The 27351-nt window shown below is 52.1% G+C and overlaps 2 protein-coding genes across 2 annotated transcripts; one reads left to right on the forward strand and one right to left on the reverse strand.

Annotated features, from left to right (window-relative positions):
* Positions 1–1003: 1003 nt before the first annotated feature.
* MMRN2 (multimerin 2) lies at positions 1004–21305 on the reverse strand (the record flags this gene model as incomplete). Its single annotated transcript, XM_080694791.1, has 7 exons — positions 1004–1386; positions 3466–5190; positions 5302–5475; positions 5972–6163; positions 6255–6361; positions 6438–6566; positions 21139–21305. The coding sequence occupies 7 exons, from the start codon at positions 21303–21305 to the stop codon at positions 1004–1006; spliced, it is 2877 nt and encodes a 958-aa protein (XP_080550917.1).
* A 2141-nt stretch (positions 21306–23446) lies between these two features.
* On the forward strand, positions 23447–27113 carry SNCG (synuclein gamma; the record flags this gene model as incomplete). Its single annotated transcript, XM_080693884.1, has 5 exons — positions 23447–23567; positions 24316–24357; positions 24592–24719; positions 26646–26714; positions 26965–27113. 5 exons carry the CDS (start codon positions 23447–23449, stop codon positions 26983–26985), a joined length of 381 nt encoding a protein of 126 aa, XP_080550010.1. The 3' UTR covers positions 26986–27113.
* Between the last annotated feature and the right edge of the window lie 238 nt (positions 27114–27351).

Consider the following 27351-nt stretch of genomic DNA (forward strand, 5'->3'; position numbering starts at 1 on the left):
AGAATAACTTTCTAGCATATGATTAAAGAGAAGAAAAACCAGAAGAAAGTTTTAAAGTGTTATACAGGCTGGGTGTGGTGGTGCATGCTTGTAATCCCAGAACTTGGGAGACTGAGACAGGAGGATAGCAGGTTCGAGGATAGCCTCAGCAAGTAGTGAGATTCTCATCAACCTAGTGAGATCTTGTTTCAAAATAAAATAAAAAACCTAGGTGTGGTGGCACATACTTGTAATCCCAGTACGTGAAAGGCTGAGACAGGTGGATCGCAGGTTTGCTGCCAGCCTCAGCTACTTAGGCCCTCTGCAACTTAGACCCTGTTTCAAAATAAAGAATAAAAAATTGGTCTGGGGAGCCGGGCATGGTGGCGCACCCTTGTAATTTCAGCATCTGGGAGGCTGAGACTGGAGGATATTGGTTCAAGGACAGCCTCAGCTACTTAGTAAGGCCCTCCACAACTTAGACCTTGTTTCAAAATAAAGAATAAAAAATAGGGTAAAGGGTGTAGCTCGGAGATCTAATGCCTCTGGGTTCCATCCCCAGACTTGCAAAAAAAAAAAAAAAAATGGGCTGGGGATGTAGCTCAGAGATAGAATGCTTTTGAGTTCAATTCCCACACACACACACACACACACACACACACACACACACACACACACAAATAAATAAAATGTTGTACACAAGTTTCCAAGAACAAGAGAAGCAAAACAGCATAGGAGTTGTAGAATTCAGGGTGTGGCAAAGCCAGAATCCACCATGCTGTCTGAGAAGGCACAGGGAGCTGAGATTTACACTTTCAGGACCAAGCCTTCCCAGGGAGAACCTTCTGCTCTTCCTCCTGATGAGAAATACACAGCCTTGTGCATCTAGAAGGAACCACATAACTCTATACCATGTGGTCTTTGCAGAAGGTTTCCGGGGCAGAGCCAGACCATCACCAGATGGACTCCAGTCCAAGGAGAGCAGGCAAGTCTGTGATTGTCTGTTGAAGGCTATGTCCGGTGTTCAGGTCTTGAACATCAGGAAGCCCCCGAATGCGGTGCCTGGTGGGCCTGTCTTTACTACTGCTCCTTGGGTTAACTCGAACCACACTCTCTCACCCTTCTGCAGCTCTGCCATGGCAAAGGTGGTGGCCATGCTTCCACTCCTTGGCTCTGTGGCATGGACCAGGGTCTGATGGTGACCCCCCAAAACCAGCTGCCCACTGCCTAGGCCTTCACTAAATTCAACACTCACTGCAAACAGGTAGACCCCATGCTCAGGGGCTTGGAAGTAACCGTGTTCTGGGAAGTAGCCACTGCCAGCATTGAAAGATACGGTGTCAAATTTCACTGTCTGAGGGGCGTTGGTGAGTTCTGAAAGGCTGGCGTAGAAGGCCACAGGAGAACCTGGAAAGCAAGAAGAAAGCACTCAGTGACATCACCACTCCCTTAAGTGAGAAATTAGAGGCTGGCCTGCCAGCCTCGTCTGTTAGCAGTAGAATAGGTCACCTAAATATTCCCCCAGCAATGTGATGTCAGAGCGAGAGAAGGGACGATGTGAATCCCTTGTCTTGTTTCATGTCTTTTCTTACAACTTTCTGGAGGGAAAGGTGTCCCTGATCAAGGAAGCTAAGGCTTCAGCTTAGCTGGCTGCCCAAGACAGGATTGACTCCTGGAGGGTTGCCATCTTCTGGGAATCTTGATTTGTTGTTTGTTTGTGGTGGTGCTGGGATTGGACCCAGGGGCATTCTATCGCTGAGTTACATCCCCAGCCCTTTTTATTTTTTTTTATTTTGAGACAGGATCTCGCTAACTTGCTGAGACTGTCCTTAAACCTGCAATCTCTAGCTGGGCATGGTGGCACACACTTGTAATCCCAGCATTTGGGAGGCTGAGACAGGAGGATCGCTGTTTGCAGACAGCCTCAGCTACTTAGTGAGGCCCTTGCAACTCAGTGAGACCCTGCTTCAAAATAAAGAAAAAATAGGGCTGGGGGTGTAGCTTGGGGTGTAGAATGCCCCTGGGTTCCATCCTCAGTACTGAAAAAAAAAATAATAATAATAAATAAATAAAACCCTGCAATCTCGGTTTTGAGGATGCTCTCCCTGACTTCCCCACCTGCAGAAACTCTTTCTCGGCTTTAGGCCAAGGGACCTGCTGAGGCAGAGGACAGGCACCAGGCCTGCACCCAGGCATGGGGCAGAGGAAGCCACACGTCCAATGGGGAAGACGCCGGGAAGCTCAGGCCAGGAGAGGGGATGGGAAAGTGAATCCCACTTGTGTCTGGGCTGTGCCGCTGACTTTGGCACCAACAAGGACCGGGTCCTCTGGCTGCCCTCAACATCTCTCTGGGGATTTGAGACCAAGCTCTCCGTTTCTCAGGATGAAAACAAAGCCAAGAGGAGCAGTCTTCGGAGTAGTTTGTGAATTACGCCCCATAATTGAACCCAGCAACAAAGTTCTGCTTTTCGCTGGTTCTGGAAGATATTTCTGAGAATTATTTCGGAATCTTTTTTTTTTTTTTTTCTGTTTGCCCTAGCGGCTGGCGCTGCAGTTCCGTCAGTACCCAGCAGGTGGCGCGCTCGCCCAGTGGAAGAGGAAGGCCGATCTAGCGCGCCCTCTGCAGGTGCTGGGTCCTCCCGCCTCTGCCTGAGCCTTAAGAGGTGAAACCACGCCGCTTTTTCTAGCAGGCGCAGTGGGTGGTGGCGGCTCACGCTTGTAATCCCAGCATTCCGGAGGCTGAGACAGGAGGATCACGGTTCGCGGACAGCTTCAGCTACCTATGCCCTCTGCAATTTAGTAAGACCCTGTTTCAAAAAAATGAATAAAAAATAGGGCTAGGGGTGTAGCTCAGAGGTAGAATGCCCCTAGGTTCCATCCCCAGAGTTGAAAAAAAAAAAAAAAAGGAGCAGGCATGGTGGCACAGGCCTATAATCCCAGAATGTGAGAGGCTGAGACAGGAGGATCACAGTTTTGGAACAGCCTCTGCAAGATGTGAAACTGTATCAACCTAGCGAGACCCTGTTTCAAAATAAAAGTCAGGCTGGGGGTGCAGCTTGAAGGCAGAATGTCTCTGGGTTCAAGCCCCAGTAATAATAATAATAATAATAATAATAATAATAATAATAATAAAGGTGGAAGGTTGTACAAACCAAAAGCACAGATTCAAACATAGCGTTCCTGCAAGGGGGATTTTATTTTGTTTTTTGTTTTTGTTTAAGGAAAAGCAGTGGTAAATACAAATGCCGAACACCACTAGGCAAAATCTGAATGTCCTCCGCATATTGAAAGACCTCGCAGGTCGGGCCTGGTGATGCATCCTTACCCAGTATTACTGGTAGCTTAAAAGGCCCATCGCCCTGAAAAGGTGGACCCTGAGCAGCAGTGACCTGTGGCCCTCCTGTTTTCTTTCATCCTGCCCCTCTCTGCTGGACAGGGGGACATTCTGTCCTCAGGATGCGCCCAGCTCCCCACCGCGGCACTCACCTGGCCCCCAGAACTGTGCGCCCCGGACACCTGGCAGCAGCCGCGCATCATGGTCGTCCCCCAACAGTGCTGCCCGCTTCTGGTCCCTCTTTCGGAGAGTTTCCGGGTCTTTCTGCTGTTTCTTCTCTTTCCTGTTCAGCAGGGCCTGCAACTTCCCTAGGTCCAGGCTGACGTTGGAGGCCATCAGTCCTTCGAAGTTCGCAAAGAGGCCGTGGAAGAGCCGCTGGTGCTGGCCCAGGTCCCGGCCGAGCCCCTCGACTGAGCGGTTGAGGGCGGCGGCCCACGCCTCGCAGCCCCGCTCCAGGCGCTCGACGGCCGCGCTCAGGGGCCGCAGGCGGCGCTCCAGCCCCTCGCCGTCGCCCCCCGCGCCCCTCGGCCTCTCGTGGCCAGCAGCCTGCTCCAGGGCGTCCAGCCGCGCGGCCAGCGCGTTCCAGGCCACCGCCTGCTCACGCAGCCCGCTGGCCGCGTCCTGCAGGGAGACGCGGATCTGCTCGTAGGTCAGGGGCAGCGGGTCCAAGGACCCCTCCTCGGTCACCGCCTCCATCAGGTCCTCCCCGAAGAGCCTGGCCAGCACGGCCTCGTGCCGCAGCGCGTCCCGCAGCAGGGCGGCGAAGGCGCTGTGCAGCGCGCGCGTCTGGCCGCGGGTCTCGTTGGCGGCCGCCCGGAGCGCGCCCGCGTCCAGGCCCAGGGCCCGCAGCTGGGTGCGGAGCCGGGACCGCTCGCGGCGCGCCTGCTCCACCTCCTCCTTGTTCGCGTCCACGGCCCGCGACAGGGCGGCCACGGTGCTCCTCAGCGCGCCCAACTGGCGCTGCGCGTCGGGGCTCGCCCGGGGCTCCCCCGGGGCGCGCGTAGCGTTCCTCTGGCCCTCGAGGGCCACAGCGGGGTCGCTGTAGAGCTGGCTTTTGCAGTCCTTGACGTACTTGACCAGGTCTTCCTGGCCGCCCTGCAGGTGCTGAATCGTGAGGTTGAGGCCCAGGAGCCGCCGCTCCAGCTCCTCCTTGTTCTCCTCCATGATGAGAGACTTCTCCATCAGGCTCACTCGCAGCTCCCGCAGCGCCGTGTGGTTCACCTGCAGCTCCTCCACCTGCTGCTCCACCTTGCTGATCTGATCGAAGGTCTCGTCGGATTCCGAGTACAGCTCCTTAATTTCTCCCGTGTGCTGGGCCAGGATGCCCCTTATGCTCCTGAGGGTGCTCTCTAGCTCCTCCTCCCGCTGGCCTGTGGCCTCCTGCAGTGTGGACAGGTTTCTCTGCAGCTGGTCCAGTCTGGCCAGCAGGCTTCCTTGCTCCTGTCTTGCAGATGCCCCTGCTAATACCACCGCAGGGTTGCCGTTGACCCCAGGGGCCTCCTGTACCTTCAGCAGTTGCTTGAACTTTGTGTCCACATTGGCCCGGACCTCAGAGAGGGCGCGGTGCAGGGAAAGGCTGAGGGTTTGCAGGCGCTGCTCCACATACTGCTGGAGATAGCCCACTTTCTGGGCGCTTTCCTGGACTTTGGTTTCAAATTTGGCACCCAGCCCCTGAATGTCCTCCCTGGCCACGGTGCTCTCCTGGACCCTCCTAATGGCCTGGTGATTGGCCTCCACATCCAGGGACAGGTTTCTTACAGCCTCGGAGAGGCTGTGCAGGCTCTGGTTGAAGCTCTTCCAGATGGGGTTGAAATGCGTTTCCAGGAAGGCGTCCATGTCAGGCAGAAGCGTTTGCTCAACACCGCTGCCATGAAACTCTGCAAAGATGCACATGTTAACACCAGCCTGTGGCAGGAAACGCCCCTCCCCTGCTAGTGAGGACTAGCAGGACCATGAGATTTGGGCCTTCTCCAGAGCCTGCTACTCACCGACCTCCTCTTGATTTGCCTCTGCTGTCACACCTGTGAGGTTACTGGCCTGTGTGTCCCAGAGGCCTGGGAGGCTGCCTGCCACCTGGTGAGCATCGTTCTGGAGGATTCCCAGCAGGCGTTCCTGCTGTTTCTGCTGCACCTCAACCTTGTCCAGTTCTGCAGTAGAGTGACCTGAATATACAGCAGACACAGGAGGTCAAAGGCTAACTCACCAGGTCTGGGCAGATCATGAGATCCAGGCAAGAAGATCTGGAGGCTGAGAGCAGCAGAGATGCGTGCTGACACTCTCTGACCTGGGGCTTAGAAGCCTTTAACCCCAGAAAGGCAAGTGCATGCCAACTGAGTCTTCACCCTCCTTCCCACACCCACAGCAGACATGACTAATCAATCATGGCACGTTTCCTTCCTTAGCCACAACCTCATTCTCTGCAGCCCTTGTGAGTTGATGGGTGTCAACTCATTGGCCATCCCACCCTTTCAGGCTACCCTAGCCCTGAAAGCCCCCACAAATGGTGTTGGTGGCTATCCTGTGCTGGTTCTGTGACTAGGGACAGCATGGTTTCCTGGCCCTGGTGGGAGTATGGGAGAAGGTGAGGAAACTTCTTTCAGGCCCTGGAGCTTGTGGAAAGTGCCAGAGAAAGTTATCCTCCCTGAAAAATAGAATCACCCCACTGGTTCTCCTGAGGTGAGGTTTTCCTGAAATGGCAGCACCCATCAGAGGAGAGAGGACCAGGCATGTGGACTCTACCCTCCTGCACCTTCCAGGGAAGCAACACACCAAGTTCAGAGCTGCCAGGCAGGTACTGCTGCTCTTGGAGGCCATCCCCTGGTTCTGAAGCCTCCAGGGTCCCTGTGAGATCTGCAGAAGAAGCATGAGATGTTGGCCCAGAGCTCAGAGGAACTGCATGACCCCTGGGCTCAGAGGCTGAGGAGGGTTGTGGGGCCCCTACCGTGGTGCTGACAGTCAGGGCCCTGGAAGCCTGGGCAGCACCTCCAGGCCACGGTCATCAGTACCTTCTGCTTCACCTGGTACACCAACTTCTGGGCCATGCGGTACCTGGGGGTGGAGGGTGGCTCAGTGACTCGGAGCTAGGCCTCAGGACCCCAAAAACAGCCCATCTGTCCTCACTCACGTGATTTTGGACCTCTGGCAGTCTGGAGCCCCCTGTGGACATGGCTGCTGAGAGTGGACAAGGAATTTCTCCGTATTGCAAGCAGCTATGTAGGTGACCAGCCTGGACTTCTGGTAAGGGCACCAATTACTGGGGAGAAAAAAACAAAAAGACAAAAGAGAAGGTTACTAAGCCATGCCAGGCTCCATCAACCTTCCTAGAAGCTCACAGCCCTGCCTTCTCCTGCCCCACACAGGGCGAGGGTGCTGGAATCCATTAGCCTAAGAAGGGAGGGCTTTGTGTCTTCATCCCTGGGCTGCAGCTCACAAGTCCTGCCTGCAAGGGCACCCGCTCCACTGCCTCCCGGAAGCCTCCCCCACCCCACCAGCACAGAGAGGTTGAGGAGTCCCCAGCACCACACAGCAAAGTTACTGCAGGGCCAGAGGGTTTCCACTGTTTGCCCTGATTCCAGGGCTGCAGAGTCCTGGTTCTGATCCCTCAGAACCAGGTGTGTGACTTTCTGGTGTGTGACTTGAGCCAGCCCTGCGGGAGTAGCTTTCCCATGGAAAGGATGGAGAAGTCGCGTCCTCCTGGGACTGTGTGAGTGCTACTCCACTCTCCCTTCTGGTCACCCTGGCACATTGGAAATGAAGACGTCTTTTCCAGAAGTGGTTGTAGGAAAGAAAGGCAGTCAGGCAGGGCCCTAAGAAAAGCCCTTGCAGAGCCAGACGTGGTGGCGCAAGCTTGTAATCCCAGCATTTGGGAGGCTGAGGCAGGAGGATCGTGGTTTACAGACAACCTCAGCTACTTAGGCCCTTTGCAACTCAGTGAGACCCTGTTTCAAAATAAAGAATAAAAAATAGGGTTGGGGGTGTGTAGCTCAGAGGTAGAATGCCCCTGGTTTCCATCCCAGTACCGAAAAAAAAAAAGAAAGAAAGAAAGAAAGAAAGAAAGAAAGAAAGAAAGAAAGAAAGAAAGAGAAAAAAGCCCCTGCGAAGCCATGGTGGGTGGTAGTGCACGCTTGTAATCCCCACACTTAGGAGGCCGAGACAGGAGGATCGCACAGGTTCGAAGCCAGCCTCTGCTACTTGGTGAGGCTCTCAGCAACCTACTGAGACCCTATTTCCAAATAAAATATAAAATAGTTCTAGGAGTGTAGCCCAGAGGTAGAAAGCCCCTGAGTTCCATCCCCAGTTCCACAAAAAGAAAAAAAGGTAAAAAAGAAAAAAAGAAGAGCCCCTGCATCATGTTCCTTCATGGTGGTTTGGAGGTTGCACCCAGCACCCTGAACACCTGGGAGCGAGCTCCTCTCTTGCTGTCCTTTGCCGGCCTGTGCCATGATGGTCCTGGAAGGTGGGGAAAGGCGGGGTTCGTTCACGCTGAAGGAGTCCCAGCTCCCTGATGCAATGGCTGGCTCCATGCCCATGGGGTCAGTGGGAGGGTCAAGCCTCTTCCCCAGTTAGCTCCCAGAGCAAAACTCTCCAGAGGTGCAAGTGGCCCAGCCCAGCCCAGCCCAACATCTCTCAGGAGCCAGGTGCTGGGCTCAAGCTCAGCATGGACAGGGACAATGTGGAGATGCGGGCCTTCCCTTCAGGGTCCCCAAGGATAGCAGGCCGTCTTAATCAGGCCCTGGGGGCTGAGACTCTAGAGGAGGAGGTAACGGGCTAAAGGGCTAACAGGCTGTCTTAAAGGGAGAGTTGAATGAGGCACGGGGGCTGGGGTGGGGGCTGGTCGGGGCTGCAGGGGACCCAGGGGAGGAGGCCTACATGGGAGAGGAGGGGAAGGGCTGTATCCTGAGGGCTGGGCAGTCAGGGAGGGGAAGGGAAGTGACATGAAAGAACCCCGATTCCTGGGTGCAGAAAAAACAGGAGAAGGGAAGAGATAGGTGGTCTTATCAGGAGTAGGAGGAAGATGAGAACAACTTAGACCAGGCAAAGCTGGGTACTGGAGAAGTGGCTGCATCCATAAGATACTGGAGGGCGTGCTCAGGTGGCTTGATGGAGGGGCTATTGGTGCAGGATTTTGCTTTCTGGAGCTTTTTCTTTTTGATGGGGGGGTGTTGTTTTTGGTGGTACTGAAGATTGAACACGGGCACTCTGCTACTTACTGAGCTACACAGACAGTCCTTTTTATTTTTTATATTTATTTTCTTCCTCAGTCTCCCCCAGAGCTGGGATTATAGGCGTTCACCTGGCTTCAGTCTGCCCACTCTTAAGAATGGCAGACATTTGAGGACTGAGAAAAATATGTTACAAAAAATGGAGGTAGGAGCCGGGCGTGGTGGCGCACGCCTGTAATCCCAGCATTTGGGAGGCTGAGACCTGAGAATCGCGGTTCGCGGACAACCTCAGCTACTTAGTGAAGTTCTTTGCAACTCAGTGAGACCCTGTTTCAACATAAAGAATAAAAAATAGAGCAGGGTGTGTAGCTCGGAGGTCAAGTGCCCCTGTGTTCCATCCCCAGACACCCCCACCCCCCAAAAATGGAGGTAGGCCAGTAATGTGGTCAGAAGTAGAGCCTGTGTTTAGCATTCACAAGGCCCTGAGTTCACTTCCTAGAACTGGAAAATAAATAAATAAATAAATTATAAATAAATAAATAAAAACTGAGGGAGGTCAAAATGAGTAAACAGAAGAAAAAGTCAACCTGGAGAAATCCAAGACTATGTAGGGAGAACATCCCCCAAATTTGAATAGTCTCAGATTGCTAAATTATTGCATTCAAGAAATAAAATCAGGAAACTATGAAAAAAGGGATGTGGGGGGATACAAAGAAGAAAAGTCTCAGAGTCAGTCCCTCTCTCTCTTCTCTCTCTTCTCTCTCCCCTCTCCCCTCTCCCCTCCCCCCCTCTCCTCTCCTCTCCTCTCCTCTCCTCTCCTCTCCTCTTTTCTTCTCTTCTCTCTCCCCCCCCCTCTGCTGCGGATTGAGCCCGGGGCCATTCTACCTCTAAGCTACATCTCTACATTTATTTAACTTAATTTAATTATCTTAATGTAATTTCATTTATTTATCTATTGAAATAGTCTCGCTAAGTTGAAGACCTTGCTAAATTGAGAAGTCTGGCAGCTTCCAACCTGTGATTCTTCTACCTCAGCCCCCCAAGTACTGGGATGACAGGTGTGTGCCACTATGCCTGGTAGAAGAGAAATTCTTAAAAAGTAAAAACTGGTGGGTGTGGTGGTGCACGCTTGCAATCCCAGTACTTGGAGGCTGAGACAGGAGGATCGCAGGTTCACAGCCAGCCTCAACTACTTAGTGAGGTGCTCTGAAACCTAGTGAAAAAACCTGTTTCAAAATAAAAAATAAAAAACAGGGCTGGGGGTATAGCTCAGAGGTAGAATACCCCTGGGTTCAATTTCTGTCACTGAAAAAAACAACAAAAGAAGTAAAACCTAGCCGGGTGCACGTTTATAATCCCTGCATTGGGGCTGCATTGAGGAGGCTGAGATAGAAGGATCATGTTTCGCAGACAGCTTCAGCTACTTAATGAGGCTCTTTGCAACTCAGTGAGATCCTGTTTCAAAATAAAGAATAAAAAACAGGGCTGGGGATGTAGCTCGGAGGTCGAATGCCCCTGGGTTCCATCCCTAGTACAGCAAAAAAAAAAAAAAAAAAGTAAAACCTGCCAGGCATTGTGGCACACACCTGTAATCCCAGCACTTGGGAGACTGAGACAGAAAGATCACAAGTTCAAGGCCAGTGTGCAATAATTTAGGAGACCCAGTTTCAAAAACACTGGGGGATACCTTAGTGCTATAATGCCCTTGGGTTCAATTCCTAGTACTGCCTAAATAAATAAATATCTAACATTAATCTGAGCATGGTGGCACATGCCTATAACCCTAGTAATTCCTAGTAATTGGGAGGCTGAGACAGGAGGATCTCAGGTTCAAAGCCAGCCCTCTAACTCAGTGAGGCTCTCAGCAATTTAGCAAGACCTTGTTTCCAAATAAAAAATAAAATGAGGCTAGGGGTATAGCTCACAGGTAGAATGTTCCTAGGTTCAATCTCCAGTACCAGAAAAAGAAAAACAAAACAAAACAAAAAAAAAACCCTAACATTAGAAACAAAAAAGAAATTTAATCACAACATCAATATTAGAGAGTAAAGTTAAAGTGATTTCCCTAAACTAAAAGCAGAGAGCCGGGCATGGAGCACACTTGAAATCCCAGCAGGAGGATCGCGGTTCTCAGACAGTCTCAGCTACTTAGTGAGGCCCTCTGCAACTCAGTGAGACCCTGTTTCAAAATAAAAATACAAAGTAGGGCAGGAGGTGTAGCTCCTGGGTACATCACCAGACCCACAAAAAAAATAAAATAAAAAAGAGAAAACAGAGACATGTAAAAGAGAAGAGAGCAGTTAAGAAAAACAGAGCACCAATCCTGAAAATCCAACATCCCAATAACTAGGGTCCCAGAAAGAGAGAACAAAGGGAGGAAGTCATTGATAAACACAAAATCAAAACAGAGTCCAGAAGCAAAGGCTTCAGTTTCCAGGTTCTAGTTACTCGAGTGGCCCTGAGCCTCTTAAAGACTATACTGGGAACTAGTACACAGTGAGAACTGTATTCAAAGTACTGAAAGGAAATATTTCCAACATAGAGTCCTATATTCAGCCTACCTGTCAATCAATGTGAGAACCACAGAATAAAGACAGACATTTGTAAGCCAGGCATGTAGTGCACACTTGTAATCCCAGGACTTGGGAAGCCGAGACAGGAGGGTCGCAGGTCAGAGGATAGATAGCCTTAGCACGTAGTGAGACTCTCATCAACCTAAAAACCCTGTTTCAAAAGAAAAATAAAATAGGATTGGGAGTGTAGCTGCAAGGTAGAATGTCCCTATGCTCAATTCCCAGCACTAAACAAACAAACAAACAAACAAACAAAAATGACATTTTCAAACATACCAGGTTTCAGCTCAAACATACCAAGTTTTAGCTGGGCATCACATTGAGCACCTGTAGTTCCAGCTATGTCCCAGCTAAAGTTCAAGACCACCCTGGCAATATAGCATGACCCTATTGCACACAAACAAGCAAGGAAAAACACACACACACATGCCTGTGCGCGCGCGTGCCACACACACACACACACACACACACACACACACACACACACCCCTCAAATATACAGATTTCAAAACATTTACCTCCCAGGCACTTCTCATCAGGAAGCAACTAAAAGAGGTGGTTCAGAATCTTGCCTGCGCATGAATGCCATCATTTGACATTTTGTAAATATGGATCTCAGCCGGGCATGATGGGGGATGCCTGAAATCCCAGTACTTGAGAGGCTGAGACAGGAAGATCATAGATTAGCGGACAGCCTCAGCAGTTTAGCAAGACCTTATTTCAAAATAAAAAATCAAGAGCAAGGGGTGGTACATGTCTACATTCCCAATATTTGGGATGCTGAGACTAGAGGATTGCTTCAGCAGTGTAGCAAGACTCTCAGAAAACTTGTAAGACCCTGTTTCAAAACAAAAAAACAAAAAGGGTTGGGATGGGGGTGGGTAGCTCAGAGATAGAATGTCGCAGTACCTAAAAAAATTTTTCTAGTACCTAAAAAAAATTTAAATCAAACCAGTAATGGTGGGGTACACCTGGAATCCCAGCATTTGGGAAGCTGAGACAGGAGCATCACAGGTTCAAGGTCAGTCTTAGCAACTTAAGGAGACTCTCAAAGACCTAGTAAAACCCTGTTTTGAAATAAAAAAATAAAGAGGGCTGGGGTGTAACTCAGAGGTAGAATGAACCTGGATTCAATCTCCAGTACCACAAAATGAAAAGAAATGATCAAAGAGGCCGGGAGTATAGTTCAGAGGTAGAAAACCTCTGGGTTCAATCTCCTGTATATAAAAAAAAAAAAGACGTAAGTCAAGTGAGGTAGTGCAGGCCTGTAATACCAACTATTTGAGAGATAGAAGCAGAAGACTGCAAGGGCAGCCTGAGAAACTTACCGAGACCCCATCTCAAATTATAGTAACAATGATAATAGTAGTAATTGATAATAATAATAATAATAATAATAATAATAATAATAAATCTTGTAGCAGGGTGAGGTGGCACATGTCTGTAATCCTAGTACTTGGGAGGTCAAAACAGGAGGATTTCAGGTTGGAGGCCAGCCTCAGAAACTTCAGCAATTTTCTTTTTTTTTTTTTTTTTTTTTTTGGTGGTACTGGGGGTGGAACCCAGTGGCTTTCTACCTCCGGGTTATACTCCCAGACCTATTTTATATTTTATTTGGAAACAGGGTCTCATTAAGTTGCTGAGAGCTTCACTAAGTAGCTGAAGCTGGCTTCGAACCTGTGCGATCCTCCTGTCTCAGCCTCCCAAGCGCAGGGATTACAAGTGTGCGCCACCACACTGGCTCAGAAACTTCAGCAATTTTCTGAGACCCTATTTCAGAATAAAAATTAAAAAGGGTTGGGCAGGGTGGTGTACACCTATAATACCAATACTTGGGAAGCTAAGACGGGGATCATGGGTTCAAAGTCAGTCTCAGCAACTTAGCAAAACCCTGTTTCCAAATAAAAAATAGAATAGGGTTGGGGGTGTAGCTCATAGATAGAATGCTCCTGAGTTCAATCCCTAGTACCATACAAAATACAAATTAATTAATTAATTAAAAATTAAAAAGTCAGTCGGGCGTGGTGGTGCACGCTTGTAATCCCAGCATTCAGGAGGCTGAGACCAGAGGATCGCACTTCGCTGACAGCCTCAGCTACTTAGTGAGGCCCTCCACAACTTTGTGAGACCCTGTTTCAAAATAAAAAATAAAAAAATAGGGCAGAGGGTGTAGCTCGGAGGTCAAATGCCTCTGGGTTCTTCCCAACATACACCCACCTACAACTACCACCAAAATAAAGCAGTGTAGCTCTGTGGTAGAGCGCTTGCCACGCTAGCATGCATGAGGCCCTTGTTCAGTCCCCAGCACCAATAAGTAAATAAATAACTAAACAAATAAATAAGATAGATTCTCTGTGTCCCACCCCGGACCCGTTAAAAGAGACTCTGAAGTAGGGGCCCAAATGTCAGCAGCCTAGAACTCTCTAGATCACTCCAAGGTGCAGCCCCGGACCAAGTTCCACCACACCAAAGGAAATGCTCCTCTACACAAGAAAGGAATCAGGTTTCCATGCAGAAGTGGGGTGAAGGGGACCCCAGGACAGCGGTGGGCTGCGAGGACACAGCCACGGTGCAGATCGGAGCATACCGGACAGTCCGGGAGAAGCATCACAGAGGACACACAGATGCCTGGTGCCCACGAGAGTGCTGGGAGCAGATACGGACAGGAGGCCGATGGTTTGGGATAGAGCTCATAAAAAGACAAAAAAATCAAGCAAGGGGAGGAAACAAGACAACTGTTTACTCCAGGGAAAACAAAACATATACTGGGGGGAAAGAAGCGTGGTTTATTCAAGACTTGTCTCTCTGAGTAGCATTCAGAGTCCTATGGATATAAATAAATACACAAAGTGATGAGATGGCAGCATGGCGGGCGCTCACAGACCTGCTCCCTTGGGGTTGTGGTCGCGGGTGGGGATGGGTAGTGTTGGAGTAGCCGCAGGAGCGAGCCACTGAACACTCAGAAGTCATTGCTTTGGGGGCAAAGGGAGCTGGGGCTTCTACTGGTCTCAGTGAACCTCAAAGAACTGGTTGACTATAACCCAAGAGGTCAAAAAACTTCTCTAAAGGAACAGAGAGTAAATATTTAACACACAACTCTCTACATGATTGGCAGGGCCCAGGGCAAAATGAAAACGAGTTCCTTGTTCAAAAATTACTGAGAAGCCGGGTGTGGTGGCACATGCTTGTAATCCCAGCATTCGGGAGGCTGAGACCAGAGGATCGCCATTTGTGGATAGCCTCAGCTACTTAGTGAGGCCCTCTGTGACTTAGACCATGTTTCAAAATAAAGAATAAAAAAAGTAAGGCAGGGTAGCTCGGAGGTCAAATGCTCCTGGGTTCCACCCCCAGACCCGCAAAAAAAAAAAAAAAAAAAAAAAAAAATTACTAAGAATTTCAGCCGAGCATGGTGACGTACACTTGTAATCCCAGTACTTGAGAGGCTGTGACTGGAGGATCGCAGTTCACAGACAGCCTCAGCTACTTAGTGAGGCTCTTTTTTGCAACTCAATGAGAACCTGTTTCAAAATAAAGAATAAAAAATAGGGCTGGAAGGTAGAATGCCCCTGGGTTCCAACCCCAGTACTACCAAAAAAAAAAAAAAAAAATTACTAAGAATTTCAAGACGAGCCAGGTGTAGTGGTGTAGGCCTGTAATCCCAGTACTTGGGAGGCTGAGACGGGAGGATCACATTTCAAGGCCAGCCTCAGAAATGTAGCAAAATTCTTAGCAACCTAGTGAGACCCTGTTTCAGAACAAAAAATAAATTTAAAAAAATTTAAAAAGGGTTGGGGTGTAGCTCAGAGATAGAATGCCCCTGGGTTCAATACCCAGTACCATACACAAAATAAATAAATATGAATTTCAAGATGGCAACAACAGAGATTAAAATAAACATGAGTCCTTCTGAGTTCTTGTGGAACTCCTGGGTGGAGCCTGTGTATGTGACCACACAGCTCACATGTTCATGAACTTGGCCCTTATTATTATTTTTTTTATACTGGGGCTTGAACCCCAGGGTGTTCTAACTCTGAACTACACCCCCAGCCCCATTTTAATTTCATTTTGAAACAAGATCTAGCTAAATTGCTGAGGCTGGCCTATAACCTGCCTCAGCCTCCCAAGTACTGGGATTGCAGGCGGGCGCCGCGACACCCAGCAAGGGTTTCCAAGTCTTACAGACTCTGTGAGAGCGACTCAGCTCTGCCATTGTGCCATGAGAATGACTACTGATAAGATGTGAGCCAATGAGCCCAGCTGTGTTTAAAACCTTATTAAAATAAAAATAAGCCAGGTGTAGTGGCCCATGCTACTTAGTGAGCCCTGTTTCAAAACAAAGAATAAAAAATAGGGCTGAGAGTATAGCTCAGAGGTAGAATGCCCCTGGGAATAATCCCCAGTGCCACAATAATAAATAAATAAATTAATTAATTAAAGTCCAAAACAGGTGGTGAGTCAGATTTAGCCTACTGGCCATCGTTTTCTGGCCCCTGTCTATGGGTATGTATAACTAATAAAAATAAAACTTAAAATAAAATCATTTCTAGCCGGGTGTGGTGGTGCACACTTGTAATCCCCGCGCTTGGGAGGCTGAGACAGGAGGATCGCACAGGTTCGAAGCCAGCCTCAGCTACTTAGTGAGGCTCTCAGCAACTTAGTGGGACCCTGTTTCCAAATAAAGTATAAAATAGGTCTAGGAGTATAGCCCAGAGGTAGAAAATCCCCTGGGTTCCACCCCCAGTACCACCATAAATAAATAAATAAATAAATAAATAAATAAATAAAATCATTTCTAATCTGTAGAGAAGCTGCAGATGAATAGGCAAGAACATTCTAAAAGACCACGTGAGTGAGTGAGAAGTTCCTCTTCCAACCATCAGGACTTTGCGTAGCACTGGGGGCTCAGGGCAGAGCATCTGCCTGGCATGCCCAAGGCCCTGGGTTCAATCCCCAGGATGTCAATAAATAATCAAATAAAAATGAAAAGATCGCCAAGCAGAGCGGCCCATGCCTGTAATCCCAGCACTGGGGAGGCTGAGACAAGAGGATCACAGGGTGGACGCCAGCCCCAGAAAAGTAGCAGAATTCTCAGCAACCTAGTGAGACTGTGTTCACACAAACAAGGGCCTGTGGCTCAGAGGTAGGAAACCCCTAGGGTCGGTCTCTAGTAACACACACACACACACACACACACACACACACACACACACAGAAGGGGGGCAAAGAAAAAGACCTAAAGTAAAGTAATGAGAACAGAGGGACATTGGCACATGTTAGACAATCCACTCAGTGGAAGGGAGACCAGGAAGGGGCCTGTGAACCCCTGACTAACAAAGGTAAAATGGGGATAGAGAGTCGGGTGTGGTGGTGCATGCCTGTAATCCTCGTACTTGGGAGGCTGAGACAGGAGGATCACACAGGTTTGAGGACAGCCTCAACAAGTAGTGAGACTCTCATCAACCTAGTAAAACCCCGTTTCAAAAACAAAAACAAACAACATTTTATATATATCTGGTTGGGTGTATCTTGGAGGTAGAGTTCAATTTCCAGTACCTTGGACACACACACACACACACACACACACACAGGCTAGAAGGGAGAAGTGTTTACTCAACACTGAAACAGTGGACTGTGATTCTGCCAGCTCGGGAGCCGTGGTGAGCTGTGGCCTGCCACAGATTCCCTGCCCAGGCTCTATGGGAATTCCGTAGGAATGCCTGAAACTTGGACTCAGACATAGGAAAAAGAGTCTCTCTCACCCAGTGGTTTTCAGGAAGGCTCGGGGGACATTCTTCAGGTGTATTTGTCAATATTTGGGGACATTTATGTTGGTACAACTGATATTTAGTGGCCAGAGGCCAAAAACGTGGCTAACATCCTAGAATACACAGGACAGCCCGAGGACAAGGAACTGTCCAGTCCCCAGGCCGATGGTGTGGAGGCTGGAAAGGCTCTGTCGGGACAAATTCCACTCCTACGTACCCTCTGATCGGCTATGTGCGGCCTGGGTGCAGCTGGCCTAATCCAGCCTGCCAGGGCTGGGTGACCCTGACATTACACACACACACACACACACACACACACACACACACACACACGTGCATGCATGCACACACGTGCCCTCTTGGGTCTGGGAGCATTGGGAGCAGAGCTACCCGCCTTTCCTGTCCAGGAACTTTCTCTTCTGACCTGCATGACCCTTGGGCTCCCGCAGCAGTTAGACCTCTGCCCACGCTTCCCCTCCCTGGGCAGTCCCTCCCTTGGCACGGGACAGGCTGCTGGCCCTGAAGCCCTGGGAACATTCCTAACCTTTGCTTTGATTTCCTCTGGCCAAGGCTCTTGGCAGCTCCTGGCTGGCCTGGGGCGCCAGTGCCCCAGGCCCAACATGCTGAAACTCCCGTTGCTCTCTCTGCACCTCCAGCCCAGCCCGGCTCCCTCTTGGCATCCTCCTGGGGAGCCCTGCGGGTGTCTTCATCTCTCATGATCTTCTCATTTTTAAATTAAAAATTGTGGGTACTAGGGATTGAAACTGGGGCATTATCTCCAAGATTTCGCTCCAGCCCTCTTTCCCTTTTTGGTATTGGAAGTTTAACCCCCAGGGCATTCTACCTCTGAACTTCTAGCCTTTTTCATTTTCTTTTTCTTTTTTTTTTTTTTTTTTTGTAGTACTGGGGTTGGACCCCCCCCCCCGAGGCTTTCTACCTCCAGGCTATGCTCCCAGACCTATTTTATATTTTATTTGGAAACAGGGTCTCACTAAGTTGCTGAGAATCTAAGTGGCTGAGGCTGGCTTCAAACCTGTGCGATCCTCCTGTCTCAGCCTCCCAAGCGCTGGGATTACAAGCGTGGGCCACCACGCCCAGCTTTTCATTTTCTATTTTGAAACAGAGTCTTGCTAAATTGCTGAGGATAGCCTGGACTCTGCGAGCCTCCTGTCTTGGCCTCTTGGGTACTGGGATTACAGGCATGTGCTGGATATGAGCTGGATCTCATATCCAGCTAACCCCCAGCCCTTAAAATCTTATACATTTTTAAAACAGGGCTTCATTAAGTGATTGAGGGTCGTGTTAAGTTGCTGAGGTTGGCCTGGAACCTGCAGTATTCCTGTCTTGACCTCCTGAGTACTGGGATTACAGGCATGTGTCGTCACATCCAGCTAAACCCCCAGCCCTTAAAATTTTTCTTTTTAAAGCTGGTGCACCATTGTAACCCTAGTACTCCTGAGACAGGAGGAGTACAGGTTTGTGGCCAGCCTCAGCAACTTAGTGAGGCTCTCAACAACTTAGTGAGATCCTGTTTCCAAATAAAACAATAAAATAGGTCTGAGAGTATGGCTCAGATGTAGAATGTCCCTGGATTCCACCGCTAGTACCACCAAAATAGAAAAAAAAAATCTTTTTAAATTTTGAAACAGGGTCTCAGTAAGTTATTGAGGGTCTTGGTAAGTTGCTGAGGCTGTATGCCATCACACCTGGCTTTCCCTGTAGTCTTCTGAGGGGCAGATGCCAGGCAGAGTGAGTGCGAGGCCCTTGGGCTTGGTTTGGAACTGCCCGGGGCCCCACAGTAATGTGCTGCCCCAGTGGCAGCGGGGAGGCCTGGAGCTCATGGTCCCTCCCTTCCTTGGACCGGGTGACCTTGAGCAAGGCCTCTTCCCACTCCTGGAAATGTGCAGAAGCTGTGCCCCTGGGGACACAGGGAGGAGCGCGGGCGGATGGCAGAGAGCAGGCAGCTGGGAGGGGCTGGTAGCCAGAGCTTCCCGCATAATGGACGCGCTGATGGATGGGCTGTGGCTGGGGAGTGGACCACTTCAGAGCCTCTTAGCCAGCCAGTAACCCCAGGGGCAGGGCAGGCCGTGGACACAGACCCCAAACACACTGCGAGGATGAGCTTGAATGGAGCTGCCCAGTGGATGGATACCTGTGTCCCCAGGCTGCTGGTGCTGGGCTGGGGTGGGAGAAGGGACACTGCTTCCTAGGTCCCCAGGGATTCCATGGGGCTGGGCAGGAGGCCTGGCTCAGGGGCTGGGGCTGGCGCTGAGGAGGCTGGAGCTCAGTGCAGGCACCTCCCCCACCCTGTGCATAGGGGCTGAGTGAGCATCCGCCCCCCCAGCCTGGGAAGCCATCAGCCCAGGAAACCCAGGCTTCCTTCCTTTCTCACCAGCCGCTCCGAGCTCTCAGGAAGTCTTCTCTCAACCACTCAGGTTTTGCTGGCAGCGGAAGCAGCTCCTGGGGGTGTGCGAAGGACACCTGGACCTTCTGGAGCCAGGGCACTGGAGCACCCCCACCTCACAAGTGGAGACCACCCAGGGAGAGGTTGACAGACCCCTCCCCCGACACACACATCACTCCCTGGGACTAAGGGAAGTCCTGGTCCCTTTCCATGACCAAGAAGATAGGGAGACCGAGGAGATGGAGGTAACCCAGAGACTGGGGCACAGAATGGACGGCCTTGGGCAAGGAAGGCTTGGTCATTGGTAGTAAAATCAGAGTTGGAGCCTGGCATGGTGATGCACACTTGTAATCCCAGTACTTGGGAGGCTGAGACAGGAGGATGGTAGGATCTCAGCCAGCCTCAGCAACTTGTGAGGGCCTCAACTCAGTGAGACCCTGTTTCCAAATAAAAGAATAAAATAGGTCTGGGGTATAGCTTGAAGGTATAATGCCCCCGGGTTCCATCCGCAGTACCGAGAGAGAGAGAGAGAGAGAGAGAGAGAGAGAGAGAGAGAGAGAGAGAGAGAGGAGAGAGACTTTTTACCTGGAAGCATCAGATGATTGGGATCTATCCCAGGCAGAGTGCCTCATGGGTACAAAGGACTAAAGGACTATAGGTGTGTGAGTTACACCTTCACCCTCTAGATTTAATCACTCCGTTCAGAGGGCTAAGTGTGAGCTCAAAAGTCAGCCTCCTTGGCTGTGTGACCTGGGGTAAGTTGCTCAGCCTCTCTGAGCCTCGGGTTCCTCCTTGTGAATAGGGCTGTTGGGGAAGGTTATAGAAATAATGCTTGGCAAGGAACCATCCCAGAAAATGGTACCTGCTGCTCTGACTGTAGGTGTTGGCGATGGGGCTCCAGGGGCCACCTCAGACCCCGAGGGGGACCCACAGGCCCATCAGCAGGAGGGTCCGTGACTCTGCACAAATACAATGTTGGAAAATGAGCCAAGCCCGCTGGCGCATGCCTGTTATCCCAGCTACTCGGGGGCTGAGGCAGGAGAACTGCAAGTTCAAAGCCAGCTTGGGTAATTTAGGGAGACACTGCCTCAAAATAAAATTTATAACAAGGCTGGGAGGGGTAGCTCAGAGCTGGAACACCCTGGGAGCAGTGATAACACCATCTTACCAGCTTCCAGGGCCCCCCACCAGCGGCAGAGCTCTTTGGACATGCTGTCTCCATGTGCTCAGGACTGTCAATCAGGGCCAGCCTCCCCGGCACTCAGCTCAAGTCCCATCCCCAGGAGCAGCTGCGCCCTAGGGCTCAGGCAGCCCAGTCTCACTGGAGCTCAGCTTTCAGAATTGATTTCTAGGTGGTTCACACCTGTACTCCCGGGACGCAGGAGGCTGAGACAGGATGATTGAGGTTTGAGGATAGTCTCAGCAAGTAGTTAGGCTCTTGTCAAACAAGTGAAACCCTGTTTCAAAATTAAAATAAAATAGGGCTGGGGATGTAGCTCAGAGGTAGAATGTGTCCTGGGGTCAATCTCCAGTACTAAAAACAAAAGACAAAAAAAACAGAACCAAAACCAAAACAGAATTGATTTACTTTGAAGAACAGGAACCATGGCCTCCCGGGCTGAAATGTCTACAGCCACAGTGCCTCAGTGCTCTGTGCTGGGTGGTTGATAGAAGCTGCCTGTTCAAGTCCCAAGGCCTATTCTCTCTATGGGTCGGACAGGGATCTATCTCCCTAAAGTTTTTAGACCAGACCCTGGAATTTCTGATGCAGCCCTCTGGGGACAGACCCTTGGAGGACACAGCTGGCCCAGCAGCTGGATAGTATTATCCCATTTCACAGATGGGCAGCTAAGGTCCAGAGAGACCCTGTTCTGGCTGAGCTGCGAGCAAGCTGCTGCCCCATGACCTCTGCCCTCCTTACCGTCTGACAGGGTCCCCGCCGATGACCTCAGCCTCTGTGCCCGAGGTCCCAGGTGACCTGGAGCTGTGTGGATCAGAAAACCCGGTACCAGGTCCCTGGGCCCGGGCCCCCAGGAGCCCCCAGCCCAGGGGGCCCCCAACGCTCAGCAGCAGCAGCAGCAGGATCATCTTGATGGTGGGGCAGCCAGGCTGGTTCAGCGAGTGACTGAAGACTTTGCTGATGGGATAGCCTTAAGCTGGCTCAGCCAGTGACCTCAGAGGCGGCTGGTGACGTGGTCTTCAAGTCAAGTCTCAGAAGGGAAAAAAAAAAACACAAGGACAACAAAGAGAGGAAGTGGCCTGGACCGGCCCACCCGGTGGGTCTCGTCCGGCCCCCCTCCATCTCTCCCTGGCCCCCACTGAGGCTGCCAGCCATGAAGGCTGCTGGCCTGTCCCTGCGCCCCAAGAGGACTTGGCTCAGGGACACTGGGAGTGTGGGAGACACGGGGGTGGGCCTGCTAAACCTGCCACTGCTTCCTGGGGGTCAGAGTGCCTGGGAAGCCAGGCGTGGTGGCACACACTTGTAATCTCAGTACTTGGGAGGCTGAGACAGGATGATCGCAGGTTTATGGACAGCCTCAGCAACTTAGTGAAGCTCTCTGCAACTTGGTGAGACCCTGTTTCCAAATTAAAAAAAATAAGCCAAGTATGATGGCTCATGCTTGTAATCCCAGTACTTGGGAGGCTGAGACAAGAGGATTGCAGGTTCCTGGCTGGCCTCAGCAACTTAGTGAGGCCCTGTTTCAAAATAAAAGAATAAAATCGGTCTGGGGGTGTGGTGTAGCTTGGAGGTAGAATGCCCCTGGGTTCCATCCCCAGTACTAAAAAATAATAATTAAAAGAAATAAGAAATAAAATGGGCCCAGGGTATAGCTCAGAGGCAGAATACTCCTGAGTTCAATCCCTAGAACTACAAAGAGAGAGGGGGCGGGGGCAGGAGGATTGTAGGTTTGAAGACAGCCTCAGCAAGTAGTGAGACTCTCATCAATGTAGTAAGACCGCGTCTCAAAATAAAAAATAAAATAAAATAGGGATAAGGGTGTAGCTTGGACACAGAATTCCCTGGGTTCGATCCCAGTACCACAAACAAAGAAACAAAAAGAGCCAGACATAGTGGCACTTGCTGTAATCCTGGTAGTGGGAGGCTGAGACAGGAGACATTTGAGGACAGCCTCAGCAAGTAGTGAGACTCTCATCAGCCTAGTGAGACCCTGTTTCAAAATAAAAATAAAATAGAAATGGAGGTGTGGCTGGGGGTGGTGGCACACGCTTGTAATCCCAGCATTCGGGAGGCTGAGACCGGAGGATTGTGGTTTGTGAACAGCCTCAGCTACTTAGTGAGGCCCTCTACAACTTAGTGAGACCCTATTTCAAAATAAAGAATAAAAAAAAAGGGCAGGGGGTATAGCTCAGAGGTCGAATGCCCCTGGGTTCCATCCCCAGACCCTCAAAAAAAAAAAAAAAAAAGAAATGGAGGTGTGGCTCGGAGGTAGAATGCCCCAAGAGTCAATCTCAAGTAACACATACACACACACACACACACACACACACACACACACACACACACACACTGCCTAGGCCTCCAGAAAAGAGAGCGGGAGGGTGGTGATGTAGGAAGCCATCCATCAGTCCCAGGAGATCTACGGTGGGCCCAATCATGTTGCTGGCCAGGAAGTGGGGGGCACTTCACGTCTCCTTAGCACCTTTTGAGGTTGGGCTGTGGGTGGAGGCTCAGAGAAGGAAAAGAGCTAGCCCGAGGTCACACAGTGAGCAGCCGAGTCCAGGACATGGGGAAGCCCTTTGTGTGCCACGCCCCAACTCCTCCAACTGGTTTGGCCAGACCTCTAGTCTTAGGGGCATGGGTGCTCTGGGTAGCTGGGCAGCCTGGGCTGGCCTGGGAGGTGGCCTTGACCTCTCTCCTACCTGGGACTCTGGGCCACTGGCCAAGATGCTGACCCTCTTTGTCCCCAGACCCCACAGCCCTGGGCCTGAGTGGACAGGGCCATGAATGAACAAAGAGCAGTGATGGATTGCAGTGTGACAGGGTCAGGAGGGCAGGGTTGAGCCAAGAGGGACCGGGATGAGCTCCCTGCCTTCCCTCCCCACCCCCACCCACCCCAGCCAACCGGGCTGGGCTCCCGCCAGCCGCCACAGCATCAATATTTCATCCACGTCAATAAGAGGCAGCGGCGAGGACAGCGGCTGCAGCAGCACCCGCGCCAGCTCCAGCCCGCAGCTCGCAGTGAGTCCGGCTCCGCCTGCCCAGCACCATGGACGTCTTCAAGAAGGGCTTCTCCATTGCCAAGGAGGGCGTGGTGGGCGCAGTGGAGAAGACCAAGCAGGGGGTAACGGAGGCTGCGGAGAAGACCAAGGAGGGGGTGATGTATGTGGGTGAGTAACCAGGGCGGGGCTGGGTGGGGCTGCGGTGGGGACTGCCCGACTTTCTACCCGGCCTCCTTTCCTGGGCCCTGGGAGATGCTTCAGAAGGGGGCGAGGTCCTGGTTAGATGAGGTGGGTCTCCAGGCCCTGGAGCATCCATGGTCCCTTGCACTCACCGATATTTGTCTCTGGCCCCCTCAGAGCTCCTGGGGTCCTTAGGACAGGATCAGAGCACCACTCAGACCTCAGGCACAGCTAACCAATGGTCCGTGTATACACAAAGGGACACGCAAACAATACCCCAGCCTTCCCCTGAGCCCCCCAAACCATGAGCAGCCAAGTCAGGCTACAGTCCCCACCCTGCGCAGAAGGACGGGTGGGCTGGGGAAATGGGGCCAGGCTCAGTGTCATCCCGCCCATCCCCCTCTGCTCCTTCTGAAGATGAGGCCAGGGAGGCTGAGGATGAGATGACTCAGCTGGTCTCTCTGTCCTGCGGCTGCTTTCCAGACCCAGGCCAGCCAGCCAGGCCCACAGGCCCCTACCAGGCCTTTCGTCCCCACGTCCCATCCTGTCTCCCTCTCATCCGTCCTTCCTCCAGACACAGCAGGAAGCGGCCCTTTAAGGAGCCTCTGGCCCCCAGACACCATGCTCACCCCCACTGACCCTCCCCAAGCTGTCTAGCTGTTCTGTAGTGCCTGCCCTGACTGTCCCAACACCCGGGGAGCGCCTAGGTTTATTCCTTCCTCCATTTCCTCCCCAGGAACCAAGACCAAGGAGAACGTGGTGCAGAGCGTGACCTCAGGTGAGTGGACCCAGGACCTGGGGTCGTGGGGCCAGGGCCCAGCCCAGAGACTTCCTTTGGCCAACTGGGTCACAAGCCGCCATGCAGACCTGAGACCAGGGTGGGCCTCCCATCTCCACCCCTGACAGCCGCCCTGGAGTCAGAAACGGGATATGGAGAGTCTCGGTAGAGCCAGTCCCTGTGCCCTGGGAAAGAACTGTCAGCAGGGGGAGGTCAGCTAGCGTGTTCCCACAGTGGCTGAGAAGACCAAGGAGCAGGCCAACGCCGTGAGCGAGGCCGTGGTCACTAGCGTCAACACCGTGGCCAACAAGACAGTGGAGGAGGCAGAGAACATCGTGGTCACCACCGGGGTGGTGCGCAAGGTGAGCCTGGCTCCGCTGCCTCCCCTGGACCCAGAGAGGCCATGGGGGAGGCGGCAGGTAAAGGGAATGGAGACAGGTGAGGACTCTCGTTCCCATTCACCATTGGCTGTGTGGGGTGGGACTCTGCGCGGTGTCTTCACACCAGTTCATGTCCGGAACCTCACAATCCCCCTGCAAGTGGGGTGTTCTGGGCTTATTTTATGCATAAAGAAAGTCTCAAAGCTGGACATTGGTGGCTTGTGCTTGTAATCCTACTACTTGGTGTGTGTGTGTGGGGGGGTGAGACAGGAGGATCACAGGTTCATAGCCTCAGCAATTAAAGTAACCTAGTGATACCCTGATTCCAAATAATAATAATAAAAAAAAAGTCGGTCTGGGGTATAACTCCGAGGTAGAATGCCTCTAAGTTCAATTCCCAGTACCACGAGAAAAAAAAGAAAAAGAAAAAGAAATTGAGGCTCAAAACCAAGCCTGCTTCAGGGCTCTCACATTTCGGAGAAACTTCATTTTGTAAGTGAAACTCGGCCCTACAGGGTGACAGGCATCCCCCAGGGGCAGTGGACACCGCCCCGCATCCATCCTCCCTCCCGGGTCTGGCGCGGCCTGGGTGCGGCCTCCTCCCAGGTGCAGCGGGGAAGCAGCGCCCCCTGGTGTTGGGAAAGCAGTCCCGGTTCGGACCCCACCCTCCACTGCGGCCTTTGTGTTGAGCGCGCGCGTGCACGTGTTGGGTGCGCGCGTAGGTGTGCGTGTGGCTCGGCTGCGGAAGCGCAGCGGCAGAGGAGCCTCGCAGGTAGTAGATGTTCAGCTGCAAGCGTTTTATGCTCATTAACTCACTGAATCGGTACAGGGTGTGGAAGCCATGCTACTGTCCCGTGAGTAGTCCACGTGAGCTTGGAGCTCCCGCGAATGACCAGCTTCCCAGACGTGCTCCGAGGGTGCGTGAGCGTGGGTCGTGGCAGTGACAGGATCCCGACCTGGAAGTTGGGGTGGGGTCTGATTCCTGGGCGGACCTGTGGAGTGTGAGGCTCCCGTTTAGGCAGCACCGGCGACCCCTGCTGTTGGGGTGGTGGAAGGGCAGGCGCCGCTCAGGCAGCACCGGGTGTCTGCTTCCAGGGCTAGCACAAGTCTCCCCATCACTGGAGCCGGCAGCTGCATCCACCTCCATGTCCCCAGCTCCACCCCTTCCTAGTTGTGCGCCCTTGGGAAGCTGTATAACCTCTCTGGGTCTCTGTTTCCTCGCCCGTGAAGTGGGGGTGAGCGTCTTTCTCACTGGACTGTGGGATGTGGTAGAGGAATGACCCACAGGGTGTGGCACTGCCTTGTTCATGGTGAATACCCAACAAATGATCATGTCAGGACCATCATCAGTGTCCTTGACGGAACCCACTTGTGCCCCAGGAGGGCCCCATCGCAACCTGCGGCAAAGAAGCCCCTAGGGCCAGCGCCAGGCTCCCAGACACTCCTCGCTGCTGACGGAGCTGCCCCAAATACACTCATTTTCTGGTGACACCCAAAAGCCAGTCATGACTTGCCTCCCCAGTGACCTGTGGAGGGAGGTGGTGCTGGCCACACCTGCTCATGCCATGGGCTTCATGTGCCAGCCCTGGGCAGCAGGACTGGGCAGGCAGCCACCTGACTTTCACCTGGAGAGCATGGCCGGGGCTTCCTCATCAACCAATCAACCAAGGTACCCAGGACTTGGGATCAGCTTGGGAGGGGGTGAAGCTAACACCCTACCTAGAAAATCTTGGCACCATCACACAGAACTCCAGCTGTGCACCCCAGGCCTCCCGCACCTCCAGCATCTCCAAATACAGCAGGGCAGAGGGACCTCTGCTCATCATGCCAGAGTAGAGGAGGCGCTGCTGCAGGCAGCTGGGGCCTCCGTGTGCTCCTCGTGGCCTCATGTCCCTTTGCCCCCTGCAGGAGGACTTGGCGCCCCCTGCACCTCCACAGGAGGACCAGGCAGGCAACGAGGAAGAAGTGGCTGAGGAGGTAGGAGCTGGGTTCCAGGGACACATGGGGGGCATTCCTGGGTAGGAACCCCCACCCCAGCAAACTTCCTCCTTCCCTCCTGGGGTCCTAGAGCCTGATAGGAAGCCTCCTGACCTTCTGCAGCCCCCACAGGGACCGGGGGTAGCACCAAGCCTGGGCTTCAGCATGTGATTCTCCCACAAGGGACACCCCCAGGGCAGCCACTGAGGGCTGGGAGCTTGGAGCAGGTGTGAGCTTCACTCTCTCCCAGGCCAAGAGTGGGGGAGACTAGAAGCCAGGCAATCAGCTGCAGAGACCCCGGGGATGCCCTCTGCCCCGGACCCCATTCCCTCGGGGCACAAGGAGTGCCCGTCCCGGCGTGCCCGCACCTGAGCCCAGCCACCGCAGGCCTGCCCTCCACGCTGCCGCCACCGTTCTCACCCACCCTTGGCCTCTCCGGCCCTCCTCCTAACCCCACAGAGCATGTGCTGCTCAGTTTTTGTTTGTTTGTTTGTTTGTTTTTCTAATGATTCCAAATAAAACTTGAGCCTAACCCAGCTGTGCTTCCTCTCTGTTTTCTTACTATTCATGAGCCCCCTGGGGCCTCAAAAGGGCAGGAACTGGTTCGGCCTATTGAGGGGACAAGGTACATTATGGT

This window comes from Muscardinus avellanarius (assembly GCF_963383645.1).
Source record: "Muscardinus avellanarius genome assembly, chromosome: 4".
In the NCBI taxonomy this organism is placed as follows: Eukaryota; Metazoa; Chordata; class Mammalia; order Rodentia; family Gliridae; genus Muscardinus; species Muscardinus avellanarius.